General features: G+C 44.2%; 1 protein-coding gene across 10 annotated transcripts in view; it reads right to left on the bottom strand.

Annotated features, from left to right (window-relative positions):
- PUM1 (pumilio RNA binding family member 1) overlaps positions 1-23197 on the bottom strand; it is a 224883-nt gene that overhangs the window by 134928 nt on the left and 66758 nt on the right. For all 10 annotated transcript variants that reach the window (XM_073564452.1, XM_073564444.1, XM_073564418.1 and 7 more), the window contains exons 2-4: positions 18636-19003; positions 3403-3471; positions 69-177 (exon numbers count right to left, since the gene is read on the bottom strand). In XM_073564452.1, coding sequence (XP_073420553.1) covers positions 69-177; positions 3403-3471; positions 18636-18992 — 535 coding nt within the window. In that variant the 5' untranslated portion in view covers positions 18993-19003. The remainder of the gene's footprint in view (positions 1-68; positions 178-3402; positions 3472-18635; positions 19004-23197) is intronic.

Genomic DNA, 23197 nt, shown 5'->3' with positions numbered 1-23197 from the left:
CTCAGCACTAGAACACATTCATGGTTAACTGTGTATATAACACAGCCATAAAATCCAAGTGCACTTACCTGATGCACCCCACGCACTCTCGCGCCACTGATCCCCCAGAAAAATGCCCTTTGGTCCATCCTTGTTGGAGTCATCAGTTTCCCAAAATTTTTTGCCAGGCAACAGTTGCTTATGGAGAAAATATTTTCATAATGGTCACTCCAAAATGTGGAAACAGTTAAATATATCCCCAAAGCTTTAACAAAAACTAAACTGCAAAAACTATGAATCATCATCAAGTATCACGTCACACACGGCAGGTAATAGGTACAGGAGAAACCTCTGCATGGGTTGTGTTCACGTGTTTCATTTCACATAATTCTACACCTATCCCAAAGCAGTCTCTGCATCTCCTGCAGGAAATGTGAAAGTGTCCCAAGAGTCATTTTTCAACAGCAATGCCAGGATGCATGTTGCTCTTGCTACTGTGAGCAGCACGAGTGGCCCAAATACGTATGTACTACCATGGCCTGCAGCATCTGTGGACTTGTCCCCATTGAGCACATTTGGGAGGTCATTGGTCGACAACTGCAAGTCATACAAGTGCATGGTGCTCATACTTGATACTGAATAAATTGAGATGTTTGGAAAATTTTGTTTCAATTTTTTATCATTTACATAACATTAACATGTCCATCAATCATTTGGTTTTTCAATTTCTTTTCCAAGCATTTTATTGAGTTTTGTAATAACAAAAGGAGAGGGAGGGGAAGATAGGGGAAGGAAGGAAAAGAGAATGGGGAGGACCAAAGTCCTATAACAAACAATTATACATTTGTAACCAAAATGGACAGTTACACCAGTATAAACAAAAACAAACAAGATAAGACAGTATATTCCATAGGTGGTTCAAGGGAACAGTTCCATCTATTGGGACCATTTCCTAGCAAACCTGTCATAGCCACTATCAATCCGGTCTATTTTCTGCTCAATAGATTTATGGAGGTAAACCTCTATTTTTATCCTGAAACAAAGGGGGGGGGGGGGGGTCAGGTCTTTTCCAATGAAAAGCTATAGCTTTTTTTGTTATTAAAAGCATATGTATAACGATGGGCTTCAAAGATGGGTCAATATGATTTGTGTCTAATGATAAAAGGGCTAATTGAAGAAACTGAACAAGCTTATTCCCAATTAATAGGATTAAAATCTAGGTGGAGCTCAGTCTCCCATTTTAACATATTGTGAGATTTAAACTAGTTCAAAGCTTTTATTTAACCATTTATAAATATAGTCAATGCTCCAGAATATGTTATGGTCAATATAGTTAATTAATAAGGTTTATCGCAGGTTCTGATATTTGAGGTTTTTTGTGTATAAAATTATTAATTAGGCCTTTTAAAATCATGTATTGACAAAATGATGGGAATGGAATGTTGAACTGTTTTTTAATAAAACTGAATGAGTGGCAAGCCAAGTCCTCACAAAAGTCTTTTAGTTTGATAGCCCCTGATTCTGCCCAAAAAGGGTCTATGTTATGGATGTAAACTGAACAAATGAGAGGGAGTTTGAGATTTTTTTAGGGAATCGAATCTATTATGTCCCTTTTTTGGCCTACAAAATTTTTTCCAAGCTTCCAGAATGGTTTGAAAAATGGGGTGGGTATGGGAAACATCTTTATTTGGTTTTTCAATTTCAAAGTTGAGTCATCTATATACCGTAGCTAATACGATAATCATAAAGCACATATTATCAAAGGCCAAGAGCATATTCAAATTCAGCTCTCCCAGTAAATCAATGGGACATATAGTCTGGTGAAATACTCCAAAGATATATAATACACACCAAGAAAATAGAGTACCACAACTCACCAAAAGAAATTCTTAAAAGATACTATTTTTATTAAATTATTAAACAAACGAGCAAAATCATATAAAACATGATAAAATGCACAGATGTTCAAGAAAGAAACAAAAGGAGGAGTCAAAAGGTACGCACTAAGGGAAGGTCACAAGTCCAGTGTATTTATCTGGGAGAGCAATAAATAATGCTCATGTGGAACATCAGTTTCGGCATGCGAAAAACGTCATTGGTATAATAACGCCATGTAGATCACAAAAATTAAGGCACCCCAACATAGATTTAACAAGTATTCATAAAACAGAGTACATGCGCACCCATAATTAGTCAGGACAAAAGGAAGGCCTTCCTGCGACCCCTGACGCGCGTTTAGCGATGATGGCTTTTTCAAGGGGGGGGGGGGGGGGGGGTCAAGGAAGTCGCGTCACTAATGCCCTATTTATAGGAAGTTAGCACGCCAAGTTAAATGGCGCCTGCGCCCACAACTCCTCGCATATGGAGGCACCATCTCTCCCAGCATCATCACCATCTGTGAATGCGGGTGACATAGCACCCGATGACGTCAATGAACATGCGCACATCGCATTCAATAATCGCCGGTCTAAGATGTGCACTGCAAGGAAAGTCGCAGTGCGCACCATTAGTGGCCATTTTATTGAAGTCTAAAGCCAGAAAAAAGGGGATTCATCTTAATCTATAGAGCGGTATCATATCATGTAGTAAAATTCATTATCTACAAAAAAAATAGCTGTGACAGTATAACTTTTTTTTGTAGATAATGAATTTTACTACATGATATGATACTGCTCTATAGATTAGGATGAATCCCCTTTTTGCTGGATTTAGACTTCAATAATATGGCTGCTAATGGTGCGCATGCGCACTGCGACTTTCCTTGCAGTGCACATCTTAGACCGGCGATTACTAAACACGATGTGCACATGTTCATTGACGTCATCGGGTGCTACGTCACTCGCATGCGCAGATGGTGATGACGCTGACAGAGATTGTGCCTTTATATGCGAGGAGTTGCGGGAGCATGCGCCATTTAACTTAGCGTGTTAACTTTCTATAAAAAAGCCATCACGAAACGCGTGTCAGGGATCGTCGGAAGGCCATCCTTTTGTCCTGACTAATCTTGGGCAAGCATGTACTCTATTTTATGAATACTTGTTAGATCTATGTTGGGGTGCCTTAATTATTGTGATATACTTGGCGGTATTATACCAATGACGTTTTTCGCATCCTGAAAATGATCTTCCACATGAGCATTATTTATTGCTCTCCCAGGTCATACAACGGACTTGTGACCTTACCTTAGTGTGTACCTTTTGTCTCCTCCTTTTGTTTTGGTCTTGAAAATTTGTGCATTTGTATCATGTTTTATATGATTTTGTTAGTTTGTTTAATAATTTAATAAAAATAGTATCTTTTAAGAATTTCTTTTGGTGAGTTGTGGTACTCTATTTTCTTGGTGTGTATTATTATTGAACAATAATTAAAAGAACAGATATGCTTTAAGAAATTAAGTTCATAAAAAACATTAAATAATCTTACTTCTCCCATGGCTCTTCCCTCAAGTGCAAGGGCCTGAAAATCATGATTTAACTCATCCATAGAACGAACCTGTATCAGAGTAACATGAAGCAATGTGATAAAGGCTTCATTAGGACGATCACAAAGTTATTAAAGAACAATGTATAATACATAAGTACTAGAATCCGTTTAAGCTAAACCTGAGTATTTCTGAGTAGAGTTGATGCTTCGCGTTGAACTAAATTAAAAGGGAATTTAACAACTCGATTTAGTATGTTAACAAAGGTATGGTCATAGTGGTATTTTTATACTGATTTAATAGATACCTTCAGGGTAGAAATCCTGGTTCTTGTTTAATTCACAGTGAAAGTTTTGGTGCAATATCCTCTTCAGACATCGGGGTGGAATTGTGGATAGGGTTTTTGGCTCTGCCGCGGCCCCTCTGCGTTTGTACAAGCCCTCTATTTTAAAGTATGCGCTAACGCCGCCCTTGACCACAATCATCTCCCAGTGGTTTTCAGTAAAATAATGCCAGGGTGGTGCATGTGCAGATTGAAATCTGAATGTCTTCAGCAAAATGATGCTGGCACATATGCAGTTCAAGTTTTCAGCTAGTCATTCAGCCAAGGTCTAAATCTGCGTATGCACTGCCCCGGCACCATTTTGCTAAAGACCACTGGGAGTTGAAGGTTTGCAAGGGCGGCATTAGCATGAACTTTAAAATAGAGGGCTCGTACAAATACAGAGGGGCCATGCCAGAGCCAAAAACACTACCCACAGTCGCCACCAAAGCACAAAAGAGGATATTGCACCAAAACGTCTAATGTGAAGGAAACAAGAACCAGGATAAAGATTTCTTCCAACAGGTATCCATTAAATCAGTTTAAAACCACAACTACGACCATTTCTTTATTTTAACATACTAAATTGTGAGGACAGGCTCGCTTTAAGACTTTCCTAACAAATTCTCAGAGACCAGCTAAGCTACTATCGCAGTCTATGTCTGAAACACTAATTTTTTTTTCTTCTAGAATAACTTTGAAAAGCCAGCAGGTGACCATCGCTGATGACTAGTCTAACAGACAGGACCCCAGCAGCTTCTACCTGCTCCTAAAGTAGCAGCATAGGAGATACAGACCTCTCTGTCTATATCCAAGCAGAGCAGTCCCCAACCGGCTTTCCAGAGTACATTTTCTCAAAAACACAGCATCAATTAAGAGTAAAACATACACCTCTGCAACAACGCAACTAGTCTCAGACTCGTGCCGTCTGTGGTTGGTACAACATGAATCTTCAGTCAGGTTCCCTTCAATTCCCTCAGGGACAACCTGCAAAATGTATTAACATTAGAATATCTGTTCTATTGAGATAATGTCTTAAAGGGATTGTCTGGTTTAAAATGACAAGTCTGCAGTGTGCGCAGTGAGGATTCTCCAGTGTCAGCCAGGAACAGTGGTCACATACAGCAAGTATGCGATATGTATAATCCCATTCAGAACTACTGTAGACTGAGTGACTGACAGAGTGACTACAGACTTCTCATTTTAGACTCAACAACCTGCTTAAAGGAAATCTGTCACCCGTTGGAGCTTTTTGAGTTACTAATATGGGCATACAAGTTGTTACAGCTGACTATATGCCTCATGGATAATTCTTTGTTCAGTAAAAAAAAAACAAAAAAAAAACAAAACATTTTTTATAGCTTCAATTTTCTAGGCTATAGGGCGTACGTTGCCCGGAAGATAAGACTGGATCGGATTTTCATTATACAAGATTTCGTCTCCCCTTCTATTCAGTTTCCCTTTGAAGTAAAGTGCACGGATGGAAACCCACCGCCTGTGATTTCTGCCTACCGTGTGTCCTCTGCACTGTGGGGTACTCAGCTTCACTGTACGCCGAAGATCACTGGGATCAGAAGTTACAGTGACTGCGGAGCCTGCGCCCATCAAAACGGAAGAGCCAGCGCACATCAAAACGAGCGAGAGAGAGAGGATTTTATGCAATTTCGTGCATCCAAAAATACTGCGGATCCACATCAAAATCGGCAACGTGTGCACAATGCCTTACAACGCTGCCACAAAAAAGATCACAGCAGCACCAAGAAACCAGCGCCCAGCACTTCGTGCCAGGCAAAGGAGGAGGAAAGAGCATCTCAAACATCATAAACAAGATATTTTGTAAGTGACAAAGTTACTGTAACAATGACAGCAGATATGTTTAAAAGACAGCTCATACAGCTTGTTGTGAAGGACGGTGTACAATTATCATTATTTGCACGACCAGCTTTTACAGCTCTTAATGGAGAAATGGTGTTTCTCTGGAAAGAGAAAGTATTAGAAAATTAGTGATTGAAGAAGCCCTTAACCAAAAGGAAGATCTTAAAAAGACTCTCAGGAGACGCTTAGTGTTTCTTAAAATGGATGCCTGCACACGTCACAGAGTGAACTATTTTGCCATCAATGTTCGATATGTTTGTGACAACAAAAAAATTGTTACCAAGACACTGGCAATAAAAGATACAAAAGCTCATCACAGCAGCCAGTTTTTCCAGGCCTTAGTGGAAAATGTTCTGCAAGATTATGAACTCAAAAAATAACAGGTTCTTGCTATTGTAACTGATAATGCTTCAAACATAAGTAGAATTAAACTAATGAATGAGAATAATGAAGGTGAACAGCAGCTAGAAGAAAATTTCACATTCAATATATTGGAGATGAAAGGCCACAATCCTGTTCCCATAACGGAGGAACAAAGATAATACTACAGAAGAACAGCAAAATGATTCTTTACAATTAGATCTTGTTGACGCGGCTTCACACCTCTTTCCTGACATGCGCTGTGTTGTGCACACGCTGCAGCTGGCAATGAGAGAGCCTGCAAGAGGGACATGCTGGAACTCTGATTAGCAAAGTGAGGAAATTGGCTATTGCTGCCAGAACCCCTAAAATTGATTCCATCTTGAAGAGATGTGCTGGAAAAGGGGCACTTGTGGATCAAGCCACTCGGTGGGGCAGCATCTATTTAATGATTGAGCGATTGCTTGAGCGGAGACCCTTCCTTGTAGATATGGCCAACCCTCAGGTAACACTACATGAAGGTCAATGGACATAGGTGGCTGAATTAAAGGAATTGTTTCATCACCCATTTACAGTGACTAAAAGTTACAAGCTGAGGATTTATCTCCTGGCATTTTTTATAAAGGAGTGGAAGAACTTGTTGTTTTGCCTGTCTCAAATAGGAGGTTTAATCCGCAGATGACATTGCTGCTTCCATGAAATGGAGAGAGACACGGCTATTACAAAATAAAATTCTGGCAGCTGTTTATGTGGACCCGAGTCATCGTATTTTGCTGGATGATAAACAGCTTACTAAAAGGAAAAGAAGCTCTGATTGATGTAGCAGTTAGGATGAGAGGGTCCTTTGAAGCTCAGCTGCATGAAACAGCCGTTGTCCACCATCTGTACATTCCTCCCGAGCCAATGCCTTTTAACCAATAAAGAATTTTAACGATAGAACGGTGAGTGCCATCCTTTCTTATCTTTTCTACATAAATGTATCACTTAGGGCAGGGTTTCCCAACTCCAGTCCTCAAGGCACACCAACAGATCGTGTTTTCAGGATTTCCTTTGTATTGCACAGGTGAAGCAATTATCACCTGAGCAATACTAAGGAAATCCTGAAAACATGATCTGTTGGTGTGCCTTGAGGACTGGAGTTGGGAAACCCTGACTTAGGGTACCGTTACACTTAGCGATGCACCAGCGATCCCGACAACGATATGGATCACTGGTGCATCGCTAAGTGGTCGCTAGTGAGCTGCCACACAGGCAGATTTCACCAGCGACATCGCTGGGGTCGGGGGTCGCTACTTACCTGTCAGACGCGTCGATCCTGACGTCCTGCCACCTGCATCCACGCGTCGCTCGTTGGCGCCACAGGAAGCCCAGCAGGAAGCCCCCGACGAGAAAAGATCCAGGACCTTCTCGCGTGACCAGCGATAATCAGCGGAGGTACCGGTCGGAGGTAAGTGTCAGACATGGCGATATCGCTAGCAATATCGCTGCTACGTCACAAAATCGGTGACTTTACAGCGATATTGCTAGCGATATCGCTGTGTGTAACGGGGGACTTAATCCTTAAACTTAAGTCGGAGTCATGGAAATTGAGGAGTCGGAGGTTGGCTTAGGCCGCTTTCACACTTCAGGCTTTCGGTATCCGGCATGGTGCGGCGAAAAACCGGACTGCCGAATCCGGCGCCTGTTACGACAAGATCCGGCTTTTTCCCCGTGCTGTTTCATTGCTGCCGCATTGCGCCGGAAGGCAATGCGGCGCGTCCGTTTTTTTCCGGATCCGGAGAAAATAGCCGGTCCGGCGTCTGGAAAAAACGTTGCATGCAACGTTTTTTCCCAACGCCGGACCGGTTTTTCGCACTGCGCATGCCCGGAAACCTTCTCTGCCAGAAATATATCCGACAGAAAGAAGGATCCGGTGTCTGCGTATGCGGCCGGATCCGGCAGTCTGGTTTTTCGCCGCCGCATGCCGGATAACGAAAGCCTGAAGTGTGAAAGCGGCCTTACCGACTCCACAGCCCTGAATTAGCCTGGAAGATCAAAAGCTATAAAAACGGAGCTTAGACCTACCGGTAAGGTTATTTCCAGGAGTCCATCCTGACAGGACCATGGAGGTTGTCCTTCCTTTCATCCTTACAGGGACAAGAAATGCACGAGAGGTTAAAGGTCCCCTCCCACACCCCAGTGATTTTTCCAAGTACCACGTCAGTCTGGATGAAATTATTTATTGAGAAATACAACTCATCGGGAGGGAACTACCAGTCCTGTCAGGATGGACTCCTGGAAATAACCTTAACGGAAGGTCTAAGCTTAGTTTTCCAGGACGTCGCTCCTGACAGCACCATGGAGAAGACCAAAGTAGGAATTCATTCGGGTGGGACCAGTGCCTGTAGCACCTTACGACCGAAGGTCGTCTGACTAGTTGTTAGCGTGTCCAATTTATAGTGTCTACAGAAAGTGTTTAGTGTAGACCAGGTGGCGGGCCCTGCATATTTGCTCTACTGAAGCTCCCGACCTCTCTGCCCATGACGTTGCTATTGCGCTAGTGGAATGAGCCCTAAGCCCCTCTGGTATAGGTAATCCCTCGGCCTCGTACGCTGAGGCGATAGTTGATGTTATCCATCTTGCTAGGGTGTGTGTAGATGCACCTTTACCCCTATTTTTACCGCTGTACTGGATAAACAATTTTGTGCCCTGTCGCCACTCTTGAGTGACCTCTAAGTAGCGTATGACCACTCGTCTGACGTCCAATGAGTGAAAGAATCAATCTTTATCGTTTTTCGGGACCGGGCAGAATCAGGGTAGGACTATCTCCTGGTTTAGATTCTGGGGAGATACTAACTTAGGGAGGAATCCTGGGTTTAGCTTTAGTATTATGCGGTCCTCAAAAATCTGAATGTAGGGGTTCTGGACTAACAGGGCCTGGATCTCGCCCAGCCGTTTGGCTGAGGTGATGGCCACCAAAAAGACGGTCTTTTGTGTAAGCTTTGTAATGTCTATCTTGGATATTGGCTCGTATGGAAGTCTGCATAGAGCATTAAGTTCCAGATTTAGTTCCCATGGGGGGACTGTTTTCCTCAACGTGGGTCTCAATCTCTGGATGGCCTTTGTAAACCGCGCTATCCATGGATGAGAAGCCAGGGCAAAATCAAAGAAAGTACTTAAAGCGGCTACTTGAACTTTCAATGTGCTTGGGCTTAGACCCTTATCAAATCCTGCCTGAAGGAAGTCTAGGATCTGAGCTATATGTGGGCGAGATAGGTCTATGGGGGTACTATCACCTTCAGAGCAGAACCTCTTCCAAATTTTACGATAGATTGCGATCATAACGGGCTTACGGTTGGCCTGCATTGTGGAGATCACTTGGTCAGATAGGCCTCTAGTTTTTAGTATCTCCCCCTCAGGATCCATGCTGTCAACTGTAGGTTCTGCGGATATGGGTGCAGAACTGGGCCTTAGGAGAGCAGATCCACTGCAGTCGGTAGATGGAGTGGCCCCTCCTGAGCCATTTTCTTCAGGAGGGGAAACCAACTCCGCCTGGGCCAAAAAGGTACCACTAGAATGACCCGTGCTCCTTCCTCCTGGATTTTCCTGAGGACTCTCGGTATTATAGCGATGGGGGGAAACCCGTATAGCAGTCCCTTCTCCCAACTTTGGTTCAGGGCGTCGACCCCTACTGGATGGTCCGCTGGATTGAGGGAGAAGAATCGCTTTAGCTTTGCGTTCTTTTTTGTTGCGAAGAGGTCCAACTGGGGGGTTCGCCACCAATGGCACAAGTCTTCGAAGATTTCTTCCTTCAATTCCCACTCAGTGGCTCGGATTTTTCTGTCGGCTCAGATAGTCAGCTATGTTGTTGCTGGAGCCCTATAGGTGTACCGCTGATATGGAGTGAACGTTGTTCTCTGCCCAGGTGAGGATGCGGGCTGCTAAGTTCTGAAGCTTCCCGTGTTTTGGGCCCCCCTGATGGCGTAGGAAGGCTACTGTGGTCATGTTGTCTGACATGATCTTTATGTGTTGGTCCCATAGACTGACATGATCTTTATGTGTTGGTCCCATAGACTCGCCTTGCTTCGTTTTAGTGTCTCCCAAACTGCTCGTAGTTCTCTGTAGTTTGAGGACTATGTGCTGATGTTTCCGGGCCATGTTCCCTGCAGGTATCTTCCCTCCAGGTGGGCTCTCCATCCTTCTCTGCTGGCGTCCGTGACGATGGTCACGCATGGAGACAGGATCCAAGGCACCCCCTGGCTGACATTTCTATGACTGATCCAGCACTTTAGAGATGATCTCAAGGCTGGGGACTGCTGAATCTCCCTGTCCAGAGAGGACTGCCGTCTGTCCCATTTTGTCAGGATTTCCCTTTGCAGGCTTCTTGTGTGAGCATGGCTCCACATTACGCAGGGTATGCATGCTGGGTACCCAGGATTTTCATTGCGGCCCTTAGGCCTGTTTCACATTTCCGTTTGTTGTCATCAGTCAAAATCCGGCGCTTTGCAAAAAAAAAAAAAAAACGGATCCACCATTTTTTTTTTTTGACGGATCCGCCATTTTTTTGACGGATCCGTTTTTTTTTCCCATTGACTTGCATTAGTGGCGGATTTTGACGGATGGTCATCCGTTGGATCCGTTTTCTGATGGATCCGCCATAATTTTGGCGTCTGCTGTCTTGGGTGGACGGACAATTAAACGTTTTTTGTCTGCGTCAAAACAGCGGATAGCAACGCCACTATCCGACTTTCGTTATAATGGCCGCCTATGGGCAGCGGATCCGTTGCCAACCGTTAATTGACGGAATCCGGCAAGGAATCTGCTTTTTTACACTGAACATGCCCGGAAGACCCCAAATATTCTATCAGCGGGATGGTGGTTTTTAGAGATTCCATCTGGAATCTATTGTATCGGATCCACTGGTTTAGTGGTTTTAATTTTATAATGGTCCGACTCTCCCCCGACGGTTTCTTTACTGTGAATAGGGTTGAATAGTGGCCCTGACATCTCTGTTTCTGGAACCACTACTCCTGACCTTAGCAGGTCTTTTACGTCTGTCCATATAGGATCTATAAGGGCTCAACCCAATTAAGCATGCATTTCACTTGATAAAGGCTAAACTTCAGACAGAAAGGCCCACAAACAAACAGCCACTGAAAACCACCGCAGTGAAGGCCTGGCAGAGCATCAAAAAGGAGGAAACACAGCGTCTGGTGATGTCCATGAGTTCAAGACTTCAGGCAGTCATTGCTAACAAAGGGTTTTCAACCAAGTACTAGAAATGAACATTTTATTTACAATTATTTAATCTGTCCAATTACTTTTGGTCCCTTTAAAAACAGGGTGGCACATGTTAAGAAGATGAAACTCCTAAACCCTTCATCCAATTTTAATATGGATACCCTCAAATGAAAGCTGAAAGTCTGAACTTCAATTGCATCTGAATTGCTTTGTTTAAAATTCATTGTGGTAATGTCTAGAACCAAAATTAGAAAAATGTTGTCTCTGTCCAAATATATATGGACCTAACTGTACCAATAAAAGCAAAATTAATTGAGACATCATTAGATTAAATGTTTTTGAATATCCATAATGAATCAGGAGCCCCATATAATACTCCATACAGTTCATGATGGGCCCCATAAGATGCTCCATACAAAATACACCCCATATAATGCTGCACAAAGGTTAATAATGCCCCCATAAGATGCTCCATAGAATATGCCCCATATAATTCTCCATAAAGGTTATAGCCCCATATGCTGCTCCCTAGACTATGCCCCCATATGCTGCTCCATAGACTATTCCCCCACACACTATGCCCCCATATGCTGCCCCACACACTATGCCCCCATATGCTGCCCCACACACTATGCCCCCATATGCTGCCCCACACACTATGCCCCCATATGCTGCCCCACACACTATGCCCCCATATGCTGCCCCACACACTATGCCCCCATATGCTGCCCCACACACTATGCCCCCATATGCTGCTCCACACACTATGCCCCCATATGCTGCTCCACACACTATGCCCCCATATGCTGCTCCACACACTATGCCCCCATATGCTGCTCCACAGACTATGCCCCCATATGCTGCTCCATAGACTATGCCCCCATATGCTGCTCCATAGACTATGCCCCCATATGCTGCTCCATAGACTATGCCCCCATATGCTGCTCCATAGACTATGCCCCCATATGCTGCTCCATAGACTATGCCCCCATATGCTGCTCCATAAACTATGCCCCCATATGCTGCTCCATAGACTATGCCCCCATATGCTGCTCCATAGACTATGCCCCCATATGCTGCTCCATAGACTATGCCCCCATATGCTGCTCCATAGACTATGCCCCCACATGCTGCTCCATAGACTATGCCCCCATATGCTGCTCCATAGACTATGCCCCCATATGCTGCTCCATAGACTATGCCCCCATATGCTGCTCCATAGACTATGCCCCCATATGCTGCCCCCATAAAATGCTCCATATATTATGCCCCCATATGCTGCTGCTGCAAAAAAAATGCCATACTCATCTCTCCTGCTCAGGACCCGGCACCTGAGATATTCACCTGTCCGGGGTCCATCGCTGCTCACCGCTGTCTGCCGCTTCCTGTGTCAGTGACTGTTCAGCCAGCAGAGGGCACGGCGCGCCCTAACTATTCACCGCATCGTTCCCCTAATTCCTATCCTGGTAGGCATCGTTCCCCTAATTCCTATCCTGGTAGGCATGGCCCACATCAGAAAAACATAAAAAAAAAAAAAAAGCATAAACCATTATACTTACCTTCTTGCACTCCCTTACTGCGTCCTGTTCCCCTACTAGGCTAGGGTTGAGGAGACCATGCATACCAGGATAGGGTTGAGGAAGCCCTGCATATAAAGATGGGGATGCACACCATGCATACCCAAGAGGGGGATGAAGGGGCCATGCATACCAGGATAGGGATGAGGGGGCTATGCATACCAGGATAAGGGATAATGGTACAGAATTGACCAACTTTTTTGCTTCAATTTTTTTTAATTTCCCACTTTAAAACCTAGGTGTGCCTTACAGCCCAGTGTGTCTTATAGTCTCAAAATATGGTAAAAGGCAAATTTGACATACAGTGGGTACGGAAAGTATTCAGACCCCTTTAAATTTGTCAGCTTCATTGGAGCCATTTGGTATATTCAAAAAAAGTTCTTTTTTTTTTTCATTAATGTACACTCTGCACCCCCATCTTGACTGAAAAAAACCCCAGAAATGTAGAAATTTTTGCAAATTTATTAAAAAGAGAAAAACTGAAATCACATGGTCATAAGTATTCAGACCCTTTGCTCAAACACTCATATTTAAATCACATGCTGTCCATTTCCTTATGATCCTCCTTGAGGTGGTTCTAAGGGTACCGTTACACTTAGCAATGCACCAGCGATCCCGACAACGATATGGATCGCTGATGCATCGCTAAGCGGTCGCTAGTGAGCTGCCACACAGGCAGATCTCACCAGCGACATAGCAGGGGTCGGGGGTCGCTACTTACCTGTCAGACGCAGCGATCCTGATGTCCTCCCGCCCGCCTCCACGTGTCGCTCGTCGGCGCCACAGGAAGCCCAGCAGGAAGTGGCCGACGAGAAATGATCCAGGACCTTCTCGCGCGACCAGCAATGAGCAGCGGGGGAGCCGGTCGGAGGTAAGTATCAGACATAGCGATACCGCTAGCAATATCGCTGCTACGTCACAAAATCGGTGACGTTACAGCGATATTGCTATGTGTAACGGGGGCTTAAGCCTTCATTGGAGTCCAGCTGTGTTTAATTAAACTGATAGGACTTGCTTTGTAAAGGCACATACCTGTCAATATAAGACCTCACAGCTCACAGTGCATGTCAGACCAAATGAGAATCATGAGGTCAAAGGAACTGGCCAGGGAGCTCAGACGGAATTCTTGCAAAGCACAGATCTGGCCAAGGTGACAAAAGAATTTCTGCTGTACTCAAGGTTCCTAAGAGCACAGTGGCCTCCATAATCCTTAAATGGAAGAAGTTTGAGACACCAGAAGTCTTCCTAGACCTGGCCATCCAGCCAAACTGAGCAATCATGGGAGAAGAGCCTTGGTGAGAGAGGTAAAGAAGAACCCCAAGATCACTGTGGCTGAGCTCCACAGATGCAGTAGGGAGACGGGAGAAAGTTCCACAAAGTCAACTATCACTGCAGTCCTCCACCAGTCGGGCCTTTATGGCAGAATGGCCCGATGGAAGCCTCTCCTCAGTGCCAGACATATGAAAACCTGCATAGAGTTTGCTAAAAAAACACATGAAGGACTCCCAGGCTATGAGAAATAAGATTCTCTGGTCTGATGAGACGAAGATAGAACTTTCTGGTGATAATTCTAAGCGGTAAGTGTTGCGAAAACCAGGCACTGCTCATCACCTGCCCAATACAATCCCAACAGTGAAACATGGTGGTGGCAGCATCATGCTATGGGGGGGTGTTCCTCAGCTACAGGGACAGGACAACTGGTTGCCACTTAAGGAAACATGAATGCGGCCAAGTACAGAGATATCCTAGATGAAAGCCTCTTCCAGAGTGCTCTGGACTTCAGACTTGGCCGAAGGTTCACCTTCCAACAAGACAATTACCCTAAGCACACAGCTAAAATAACAAAGGAGTGGCTTCAGAACAACTATGTGACCGTTCTTGACTGGCCGAGGCAGAGCCCTGACCTAAACCCAATTGAGCATCTCTGTAGAGACCTGAAAATGGCTGTCCATCAACGTTCACCATCCAATCTGATGGAATTCGAGAGGATGTGCAAGGAAGATTTGGCAGAGGCTCTCCAAATCCAGGTGTGGAAAAACTTGTTGCATCATTCCCAAGACTCATGGCTGTACTAGCTCAAACGGTTGCTTCTAATCAACACTGGGCAAAGGGTCTGAATACTTATGATCATAAGATATTTAATTTTTTCTTTTTTTCTTTTTTTTTTTTAATAAATTTGCAAAAATGTCTACATTTGTTTTCTTCAGCCAAGACGGTGTGCAGGGTGTACATTAATGAGAAAAAAAAAATTAACATTTTAGAATTTACAAAACGGCTGCAATGAAACAAAGAGTGAAAAATTTAAAGGGGTCTGAATACTTTCCGTACCCACCACAACTTCACACAAAACCCCCAAAACGGGTCTGACAAAATTGTTGGCACCTCTCCAAAATTGTGAGTAAACAATAGCGATTAGCGAGCGTGCTCAGATAAGGTGTTATAGCATGCTCGAACGCTAATACAGCATTTTCGGCGTGCTCTAACATTATGCTTGAGTCACCTTGGCTGCATGTCTTGCAGCTGATCGACAGTCGCACACATGTAGGGATTGCCTGTTAGGTAATCACTGCATGTTTTACGGCTTTTGAACAGCTGCGAGACATGCAGCCATGGCGACTAAAACATAGTATTAGAGCATGCCGAAGATGCTTTACTAGCACTCGAGCATGCTCAGATAACACCTTATCCAAGGATGCTCGCTAAACAATAGTAAACTACTTTGTTTCAAGCATGTGGTGCTCATTCAAACTCACCTGTGGTAAGTAACATGTGTGGGCAATTTGAAAATCACATCTGAAACCAGATAAAAAGGGGAGACGTTCACTCAATCTTTGTGTGTTTGTATGTGCCACACTAAGCATGGAGAACAGAAAGCGGAGAAGAGAACTAAGAGGACTTGAGAACCACAATAGTTGAAAACTATTACCAATCGCAAGGTTACAAGTTATTCTCCAGAGATATTGATGTTCCTTTGTCCAGTGTGCAACATAATCAAAGAGTTTAAAACCCATGGCACTGTGGCCAGTTTCCCTGGACGTGCACGGCAGAGAAACATTGATGAAAAGGTTGCAACACAGGATGGTGGATAAGCAGTCCCAGTCAAATTTGAAAGATATTCAAGCTGTCCTGCAGGCTCAGGTGCATCAGTGTCAGTGCCCACTATCCATCGACATTTGAATGAAATTAATCGCTATGGCAGGAGACTCACAACTGCAGTCTGCCAAAATGTATGTGAGCAAGCCAAAATCCTTCTGAAAAAGGCTCTTGTGGATAGAAGAGACTAGGATAGAGATTTTTGGTAAAGCAAATCATTCTACTGTTTACTGAACATTAACCCCTTCATGACTGGAGCTTTTTTCTGTTTTGAATTTTCATTTTCACTGAGTTTTCATTTTTCGCTCCCCTTCTTTCCAGAGCCATAACTTTTTTATTTTTTCATCAATAAGGCCGTGTGAGGGCTTATTTTTTGTGGGACGAGTTGTACTTTTGAACGACATCATTGGTTTTAGCATGTCGTGTACTAGATAACAGAAAAAAAAATCCAAGTGCGGTGAAATTGCAAAGAAAGTGCAATCCCACACTTATTGTTTGACTTTTTTGCTAGGTTCACTAAATGCTAAAACTGACCTGCCATTATGATTCTCCAGGTTATTACGAGTTCATAGACACCAAACATGTCTAGGTTCTCTTATCTAGGCGGTGAAAAAAAATTCCAAAGTTTGCTATAAAAAAAAAAAAAAAAAAAATTGTGCCATTTTCCGTCTCCATTTTTCATGATCTCGGGTTGGGTGCAGGCTTATTTTTTGCGCGCCGAGGTGATATTTTTTATTGATACCACTTTTGTGCAGATACGTTCTATTGATCGCCCGTTATTGCATTTCAATGCAATGTCGCGGCAACCAAAAAACGCAATTCTGGCTTTTCGATTTTTCTCTCTCGCTACACTGTTTAGCGATCGGGTTAATCCTTTTTTATTGATAGATCGGGCAATTATGATATTGTTTTATTTTGAATTGGGCCAAAGGGGGTTGATTTGAACTTTTTTGTTATATTTTTAAAAACATTTTTCTTTAAGTTTTGGCATGCTTCAATAGTCTCCACGGGAGGCTAGAATCTGCCATAGCTCGATTGGCTCTGCTACATAGAAGCGATGCTCATATCGCCTCTTTGTAGCAGAATTACTGTATTGCTATGAGCGGCGACCACAGGGTGGTGTGCAAAGCAATCCGGCATCAACAACCATACAGGCCTCAAGGAGACCTGTGGTTGTTATGCCGACGAACCGATGACCCCTGATCAAGTGACGGGGGTCAGCGGTGCACGTATTTCTGGCTCGATGGCCGGAACCGAGCAATAAATGCCGCTGTCAGAGTTTGACAGCGGCATTTAACTAGTTAACAGGCGAGGGTGGATCGCGATTCCACCCACACCTATTGCAGGCACGTCAGCTGTTCAAAACAGCTGACATCCTGGCTTTGATGCAGGCTCACCGCCGGAGCCCACATCAAAGCGGGGGTACTGCCATCAGACGTACTATTCCGTCCGATGGCAGTATGGTGTTAAATGAGGCCTACAAAGAAAAGGACACAGTTGGGATTGTTTTCTTCCTCTATAACTTGGTGCCTTGACTGTATGCAAGGCATTTATGTAATCTGAAAATGATTCAAAGACTTTGAGTCACAATGTAGTGTCCAGTGTCAGAAAGCTGGATTTGCGTACTAGGTCATGGGTTTCCAGCAAGACAATGACAGCAAACATACTTCAAAAAATGGAAGGAAAAGCGCTGGAGAGTTATGAAGTGGCCAGCAATGAGTCTGGATCTAAACCCATTGAATGCTTGTGGAGAGATCTTAAAATTGCTGATGGGAGAAGGCACCTTCAAATATGAGAGACATGAGCAGTTTGAAAAGAAGAGAAAGAAGGTGGATCCAGCACGCCAAATTTTATTTCCATCGATTAAAACATGATTCCAGGGAAAAATTCACATTCTACAATGGATGAATATAACGTCCGAGTAGAAAGTCCTAAGAGAAATTTAATGTGCTGGCTGACGTGTTTTGAAGTGAAACTTCATATTCATAACCTGATTTTTTTTTCCTGTTTGCAAAAGAAGAGTGGTCCAAAATTCCAACTAAGATATAAAAAGCCTGTTGATGGTTATAGGAAGTGAATGATTGCAGTTATTTATGACAAAGGGTGTGCAACCAAGTGTTTAGCTGAGAGTGCCAACAATGCCCATTTTTTAGTTTTTTTTTGTGAAATTATATCCAGTTTACCTTTTTTTATTTTGTTCCAATAAACACAAAAGGAAACAAAAATGTTAACAACAAGATAAGTGCAATCATCTTCTAGAAGAAACACTTAAATTTTCTGTAACATTTAAGGGTGCCAGGATTTCGGTCATTACTGTTTAAGCAACAAATTGGAGCCATTTTAAGTGGATGTGCACTACTGACACTACCTGACTGCTCCAAGTGTTGTATATCCCCCCCCCCACGGAGATCATGAGAAATTATGTCACATGAGCACTGCAGCTCATCAGTGGCTGCTAATTGTTCATGGCTTGTGAAGGCTGCTGCTTTTCATTGGCTAGTAATTGTTTATGGCCCGTGAAAGCTGAAGCTTTTCAGTGACCACTAGTAGGCTTGCAGCATTCTCATGCCATAAACAATTCCAGGAGACAGTCGAAAAATAGCACTCAGGAATGGAGCCAGCACAGGAGGCAAGTATACATTTTCGTATTTTTTTCAACACACAAAGAACGAAACAAAAGAAAGTCACCAACCCGCTTAATCCAATACATAAAATTCAAACTACATGATATTTCAAGATTCATAATAAATAAAACTGGAGTTGTAAAAACATCAGGGAATTTGCTTACTTGGTGTTCAGCATGAATATGGTCTCCAGTTGGCCAACGGTGCTTACTATTGTTGTAACCGCCTCCACCACTTCCACCACCCCCAAGTTGCTCGCCATGTTGCCTCTGGAAAAAATAATCTACCATAGCATCATCCTGGGAACGTCCTGCCACACCCATTGAACTGCCAACAGGGCTAGCATGGGGGCCAGCAGAATGAGTTGGGTGCTGTGTTGGCTGCTGGTGGCCCACCGGTCCAGATGTAAGGACCACGGGCATGTTGTGGTTAAGGGTGCCTTCTGTATACTGTTTCAGGTGGGGGCTGAAGGAGTCCTGCCAGAGAACTGTTTTCCTCTTCAAGACACATGCAACGCTCATTCCACCAACACCTACACATTGAGAAAAATATATGAAAATTAATGATGGGCCATGAATAATAAGAATATTTTATTGAGATGAATACAAAAAATTTGTTTGCCTAGGTGAATAAATTCTAAATCACATATCTTAAAAAGGTGGTTATCCAACTCTTGTACTAAATCAGTTACAAATGATAAAAGAAAAGAAACAAGTATTCAAATTCATCACACAAAGACAATAGCAGCCTTTTTTACCATGATGTACAAGAACATGGGTCAAAAGTCCATATACAGGGCTGTAGAAAGACAGTCCTCAATTCTCCAGGGACACTGCTGGAAGCTGGTTTCAGATTGGAGACATGTAACATGCAAAGTTAGTAGAGGTGGGATTGATCCCCCTCCCTCTCGGATAAAGGGGGCAGAATCCCATGAAACTTGGCATCTCCACATTGATACCAGCTCCCAAAAGTGTCTCTGGAGACTTGCGGGCGGTCTTTCTATAGCACTTCAAAGGGATTTTTGACCTATAAATTTGCACAACATGGTACAAAGTATTTTCTGGGTACCAAATGTTAAATATGTATACTATAGCTGTGAATCTTGGAGAAAATTATTTATATATATATATATATATATATATATATATATATATATATATATATATATATATATATATATATATATATATATATACACACACACGCAGTGTGGGGTACAGCACGCAAGCATCCCATAAGCAAAGCATCACAGAAGATAAGCATCCAGCAAAACGGCAGTTATACATGGCAGTTAGTCAGGGCAGGAGTCAGGTAACCCACACTTTGCCTTCCCCTTTAACCATGTGCTTTATTTTTATCCTCCTGTGTTCCCTTGCCATCCACATTCATCACCCTATCCCCCCTCCATCACGACTCATACACATCAACCCCTCTATACTTCCTTCTCCCATGTACAGCTCCCACACACTCCTCACCTTCCTGAGAAACCTCAGCCCATCTTGCCCAAACACATCGCAGAAAAAAACTACTTACAATTCCAACAACTATTGGCTCTTTATCTTCCTTCTCCTACTGATTTCAGGGGACATCTCCCCCAACCCTGGTCCACCATCCCCCAACCTCAACCCTTACCCTACCTCATATCGAAACCACAATAATCTGATTAACATTACTTGCACTCCCTCATCTCAATCTTTTAATTGTGCCCTCTGGAATCCACGGTCTGCTTGTAACAAGATTCCTTTCCTACACAACTACTTTCTGAACAACTCTCTTAATCTGTTGGCCCTCACTGAAACCTGGATTCAGGATTCTGACACTGTCTCTCCTGCTGCCATTTCCTACGGTGGCTTACAATTCTCTCACTCCCCGAGACCCACAAACAGACCTGGTGGTGGAGTTGGCATACTCCTGTCCCCACAATGCACTTTCCAGGTCATCCCCCCAGTCCCATCACTCTTATTCCCTTCTTTTGAGGTCCACACCATCAGGCTCTTCCGTCCCCTCTCCCTCAGGGTAGCGGTCATATACCGGCCCCCCAGGCTCACCCACCCACTTCCTTGACCACTTTTCAGCCTGGCTGCCACACTTCATGTCCTCAGAACTACCAACCCTCATCCTGGGAGACTTCAACATCCCCATTAACAGCCCTAATTCCACATCTGCATCCCAGCTTCTATCACTAACCACCTCTCTAGGTCTCTCACAGCTTTCAACCTCTGAGACACATAAGGATGGTAACACCCTTGATCTGGTCTTCTGCCGGCTCTGTTCAATCTCCCACCTAAACAACTCACCGCTTCCACTCTCTGACCACAACATTCTCTCCTTCACGCTCACAAATCCTCGCCCACCCCAGCTCATTCCTACCTACCACACAGTCAGAAATCTACAAGCTATTAACCCTCAGACACTTTCAGATTCCCTACACTCATCTCTGTCCCCAATCTCCTCTCTTTCCTGTCCTAATCTGGCTGTTCATCACTACAATGACACTCTTAGAAGCACCCTTGACCAAGTAGCTCCCCTCACCCTCAGAACCTCCAAACACAGAGTAAAACAGCCCTGGCTAACATCGCAAACTCAACTTCTCCAGCGATGCTCCAGGAGTGCTGAACGCCTATGGAGAAAAACCCGCACACCAGAAGACTTCATACACTTCAAAATTTATGTTAAGAACCTATAACGCTGCCCTTCACCTTGCCAAACAGACCTACTTCACCACCCTGATCTCCTCACTAGCCAACAACCCCAAGAAACTTTTTGACACTTTTCACTCCCTCCTCAAGCCAAAAGCACAAGCCCCTATCACAGACATTTGTGCTGATGACCTGGCCTCCCACTTTACAGAAAAAATAGATAATATCCGTCAAGAAATCTGCTCCCAACCACCAAGTGATGTGACTCCCATCCCTTCCTACATCTCCCCTGGCTCACTCTCCACATTTGATCCCATCACAGAAGAAGAAGTCTCCAGACTCCTCTCTTCTTCTCGTCCGACTACATGCACTACCGACCCCATTCCCTCACATCTCCTCCAGTCGTCACAACCCACCTAACTACAATCTTTAATCTCTCCCTCTCCTCGGGCATTTTCCCATCCTCCTTCAAACACGCCATCGTTACTCCATTACTAAAGAAACCTGCTCTCAACCCATCCTGCACAAACAACTACAGACCAGTCTCCAATCTCCCCTTCATCTCTAAACTTTTGGAACGCCTAGTTTACTCCCGCCTTACCCGTTACCTCTCCATTCACTCCCTTCTAGACCCTTCACAGTCCGGCTTCCGCCCCCTACATTCGACTGAAACTGCACTCATCAAAGTGACCAATGACCTTCTGACAGCAAAACGTAACAGTGACCACTCTCTGCTCATTCTTCTTGACCTATCTGCAGCTTTCGATACTGTTGACCACCATCTCCTACTCTCTAGGCTCCAGTCACTAGGCATTAAGGACAATGCACTCTCCTGGTTCTCTTCCTATCTCTCTGACCGCTCCTTCAGTGTTTTGTTCTCTGGCTCCACGTCATCTCCTCTTCCTCTTGCTGTCGGGGTACCTCAGGGCTCAGTCCTTGGCCCCCCTTCTTTTCTCTCTCTACACGGCCCCAATTGGACAGACCATCAGCAGATTTGGCTTTCAGTACCATCTTTATGCTGATGACACACAACTATACACGTCTTCCCCCGACCTTACCCCCGCTGTACTACAGAACGCCAGTGACTGTCTGTCCGCAGTCTCCAATATCATGTCCGCTCTCTATCTGAAACTCAACCTCTCCAAAACTAAACTTCTTCTGCTCCCGCCGTCTACTAACCTCCCTAAATCTGACATTTCCCTCTCCGTGGGTGGTACCACAATAACACCCCGGCAGCAGGTGCGCTGTCTGGGTGTTATGTTTGACACCAATCTCTCCTTCACATCCCATATACAATCCCTTGCCCGCTCTTGCCGCTTACACCTAAAGAACATCTCTAGAATCCGCCCTTTTCTCACTATGGAAACAACAAAAACCCTCACTGTTGCATTGATCCACTCTCGCCTGCATTACTGCAACGCTCTATTAATTGGCCTCCCCGTCACTCGACTATCCTCTCCAGTCCATACTTAATGCAGCGGCCAGGATCTTCCATCTGGGTAATCGGCACTCGGACGCGTCCGCTCTTCGCCAGTCCTTACATTGGCTGCCCATTCATTATAGGAACCAATTCAAAGTACTTGTTCTCACCCACAAAGCTCTCCACAGTGCGGCACCCCCTTACATCTCTTCTCTCATTTCTGTCTATCGGCCTAGCCGATCGCTGCGCTCTGCAAACCACTTTCGACTAACCTCTGCACTAATCCGTACCTCCCACTCCCGACTCCAAGACTTCTCCCGTGCTGCTCCTATCCTCTGGAATGCTCTACCCCAAGAAATCAGGACTATCCACAATTTGCATAGTTTTAGGCGCTCCCTAAAAACACACCTGTTCAGAGCGGCCTATCACATTCACTAATCAAAGTCATTCTCTGTGTAAGTGTGCGTGTGTAGCCCATTCACTATCTCCATCCATCCTTCACTCCCGCAAGATGGCTGGACCTTCATTGTAAATACACACCTGTACTCTGTATCTCCCTCACCTCATTGTAGATTGTAAGCTCTCACGAGCAGGGTCGTCTTATTTTGCTTTAATTATTGTATTGTTAGCGTTGTTACTTATGACTTGTGTTTTGAAACTGTTAAAC

This window comes from Dendrobates tinctorius, unplaced genomic scaffold (assembly GCF_039654945.1).
Source record: "Dendrobates tinctorius isolate UK_male_01 unplaced genomic scaffold, ASM3965494v1 ptg000015l, whole genome shotgun sequence".
NCBI classification, from domain to species: domain Eukaryota; kingdom Metazoa; phylum Chordata; class Amphibia; order Anura; family Dendrobatidae; genus Dendrobates; species Dendrobates tinctorius.
This window is presented reverse-complemented; position numbering and strand designations above follow the sequence as displayed.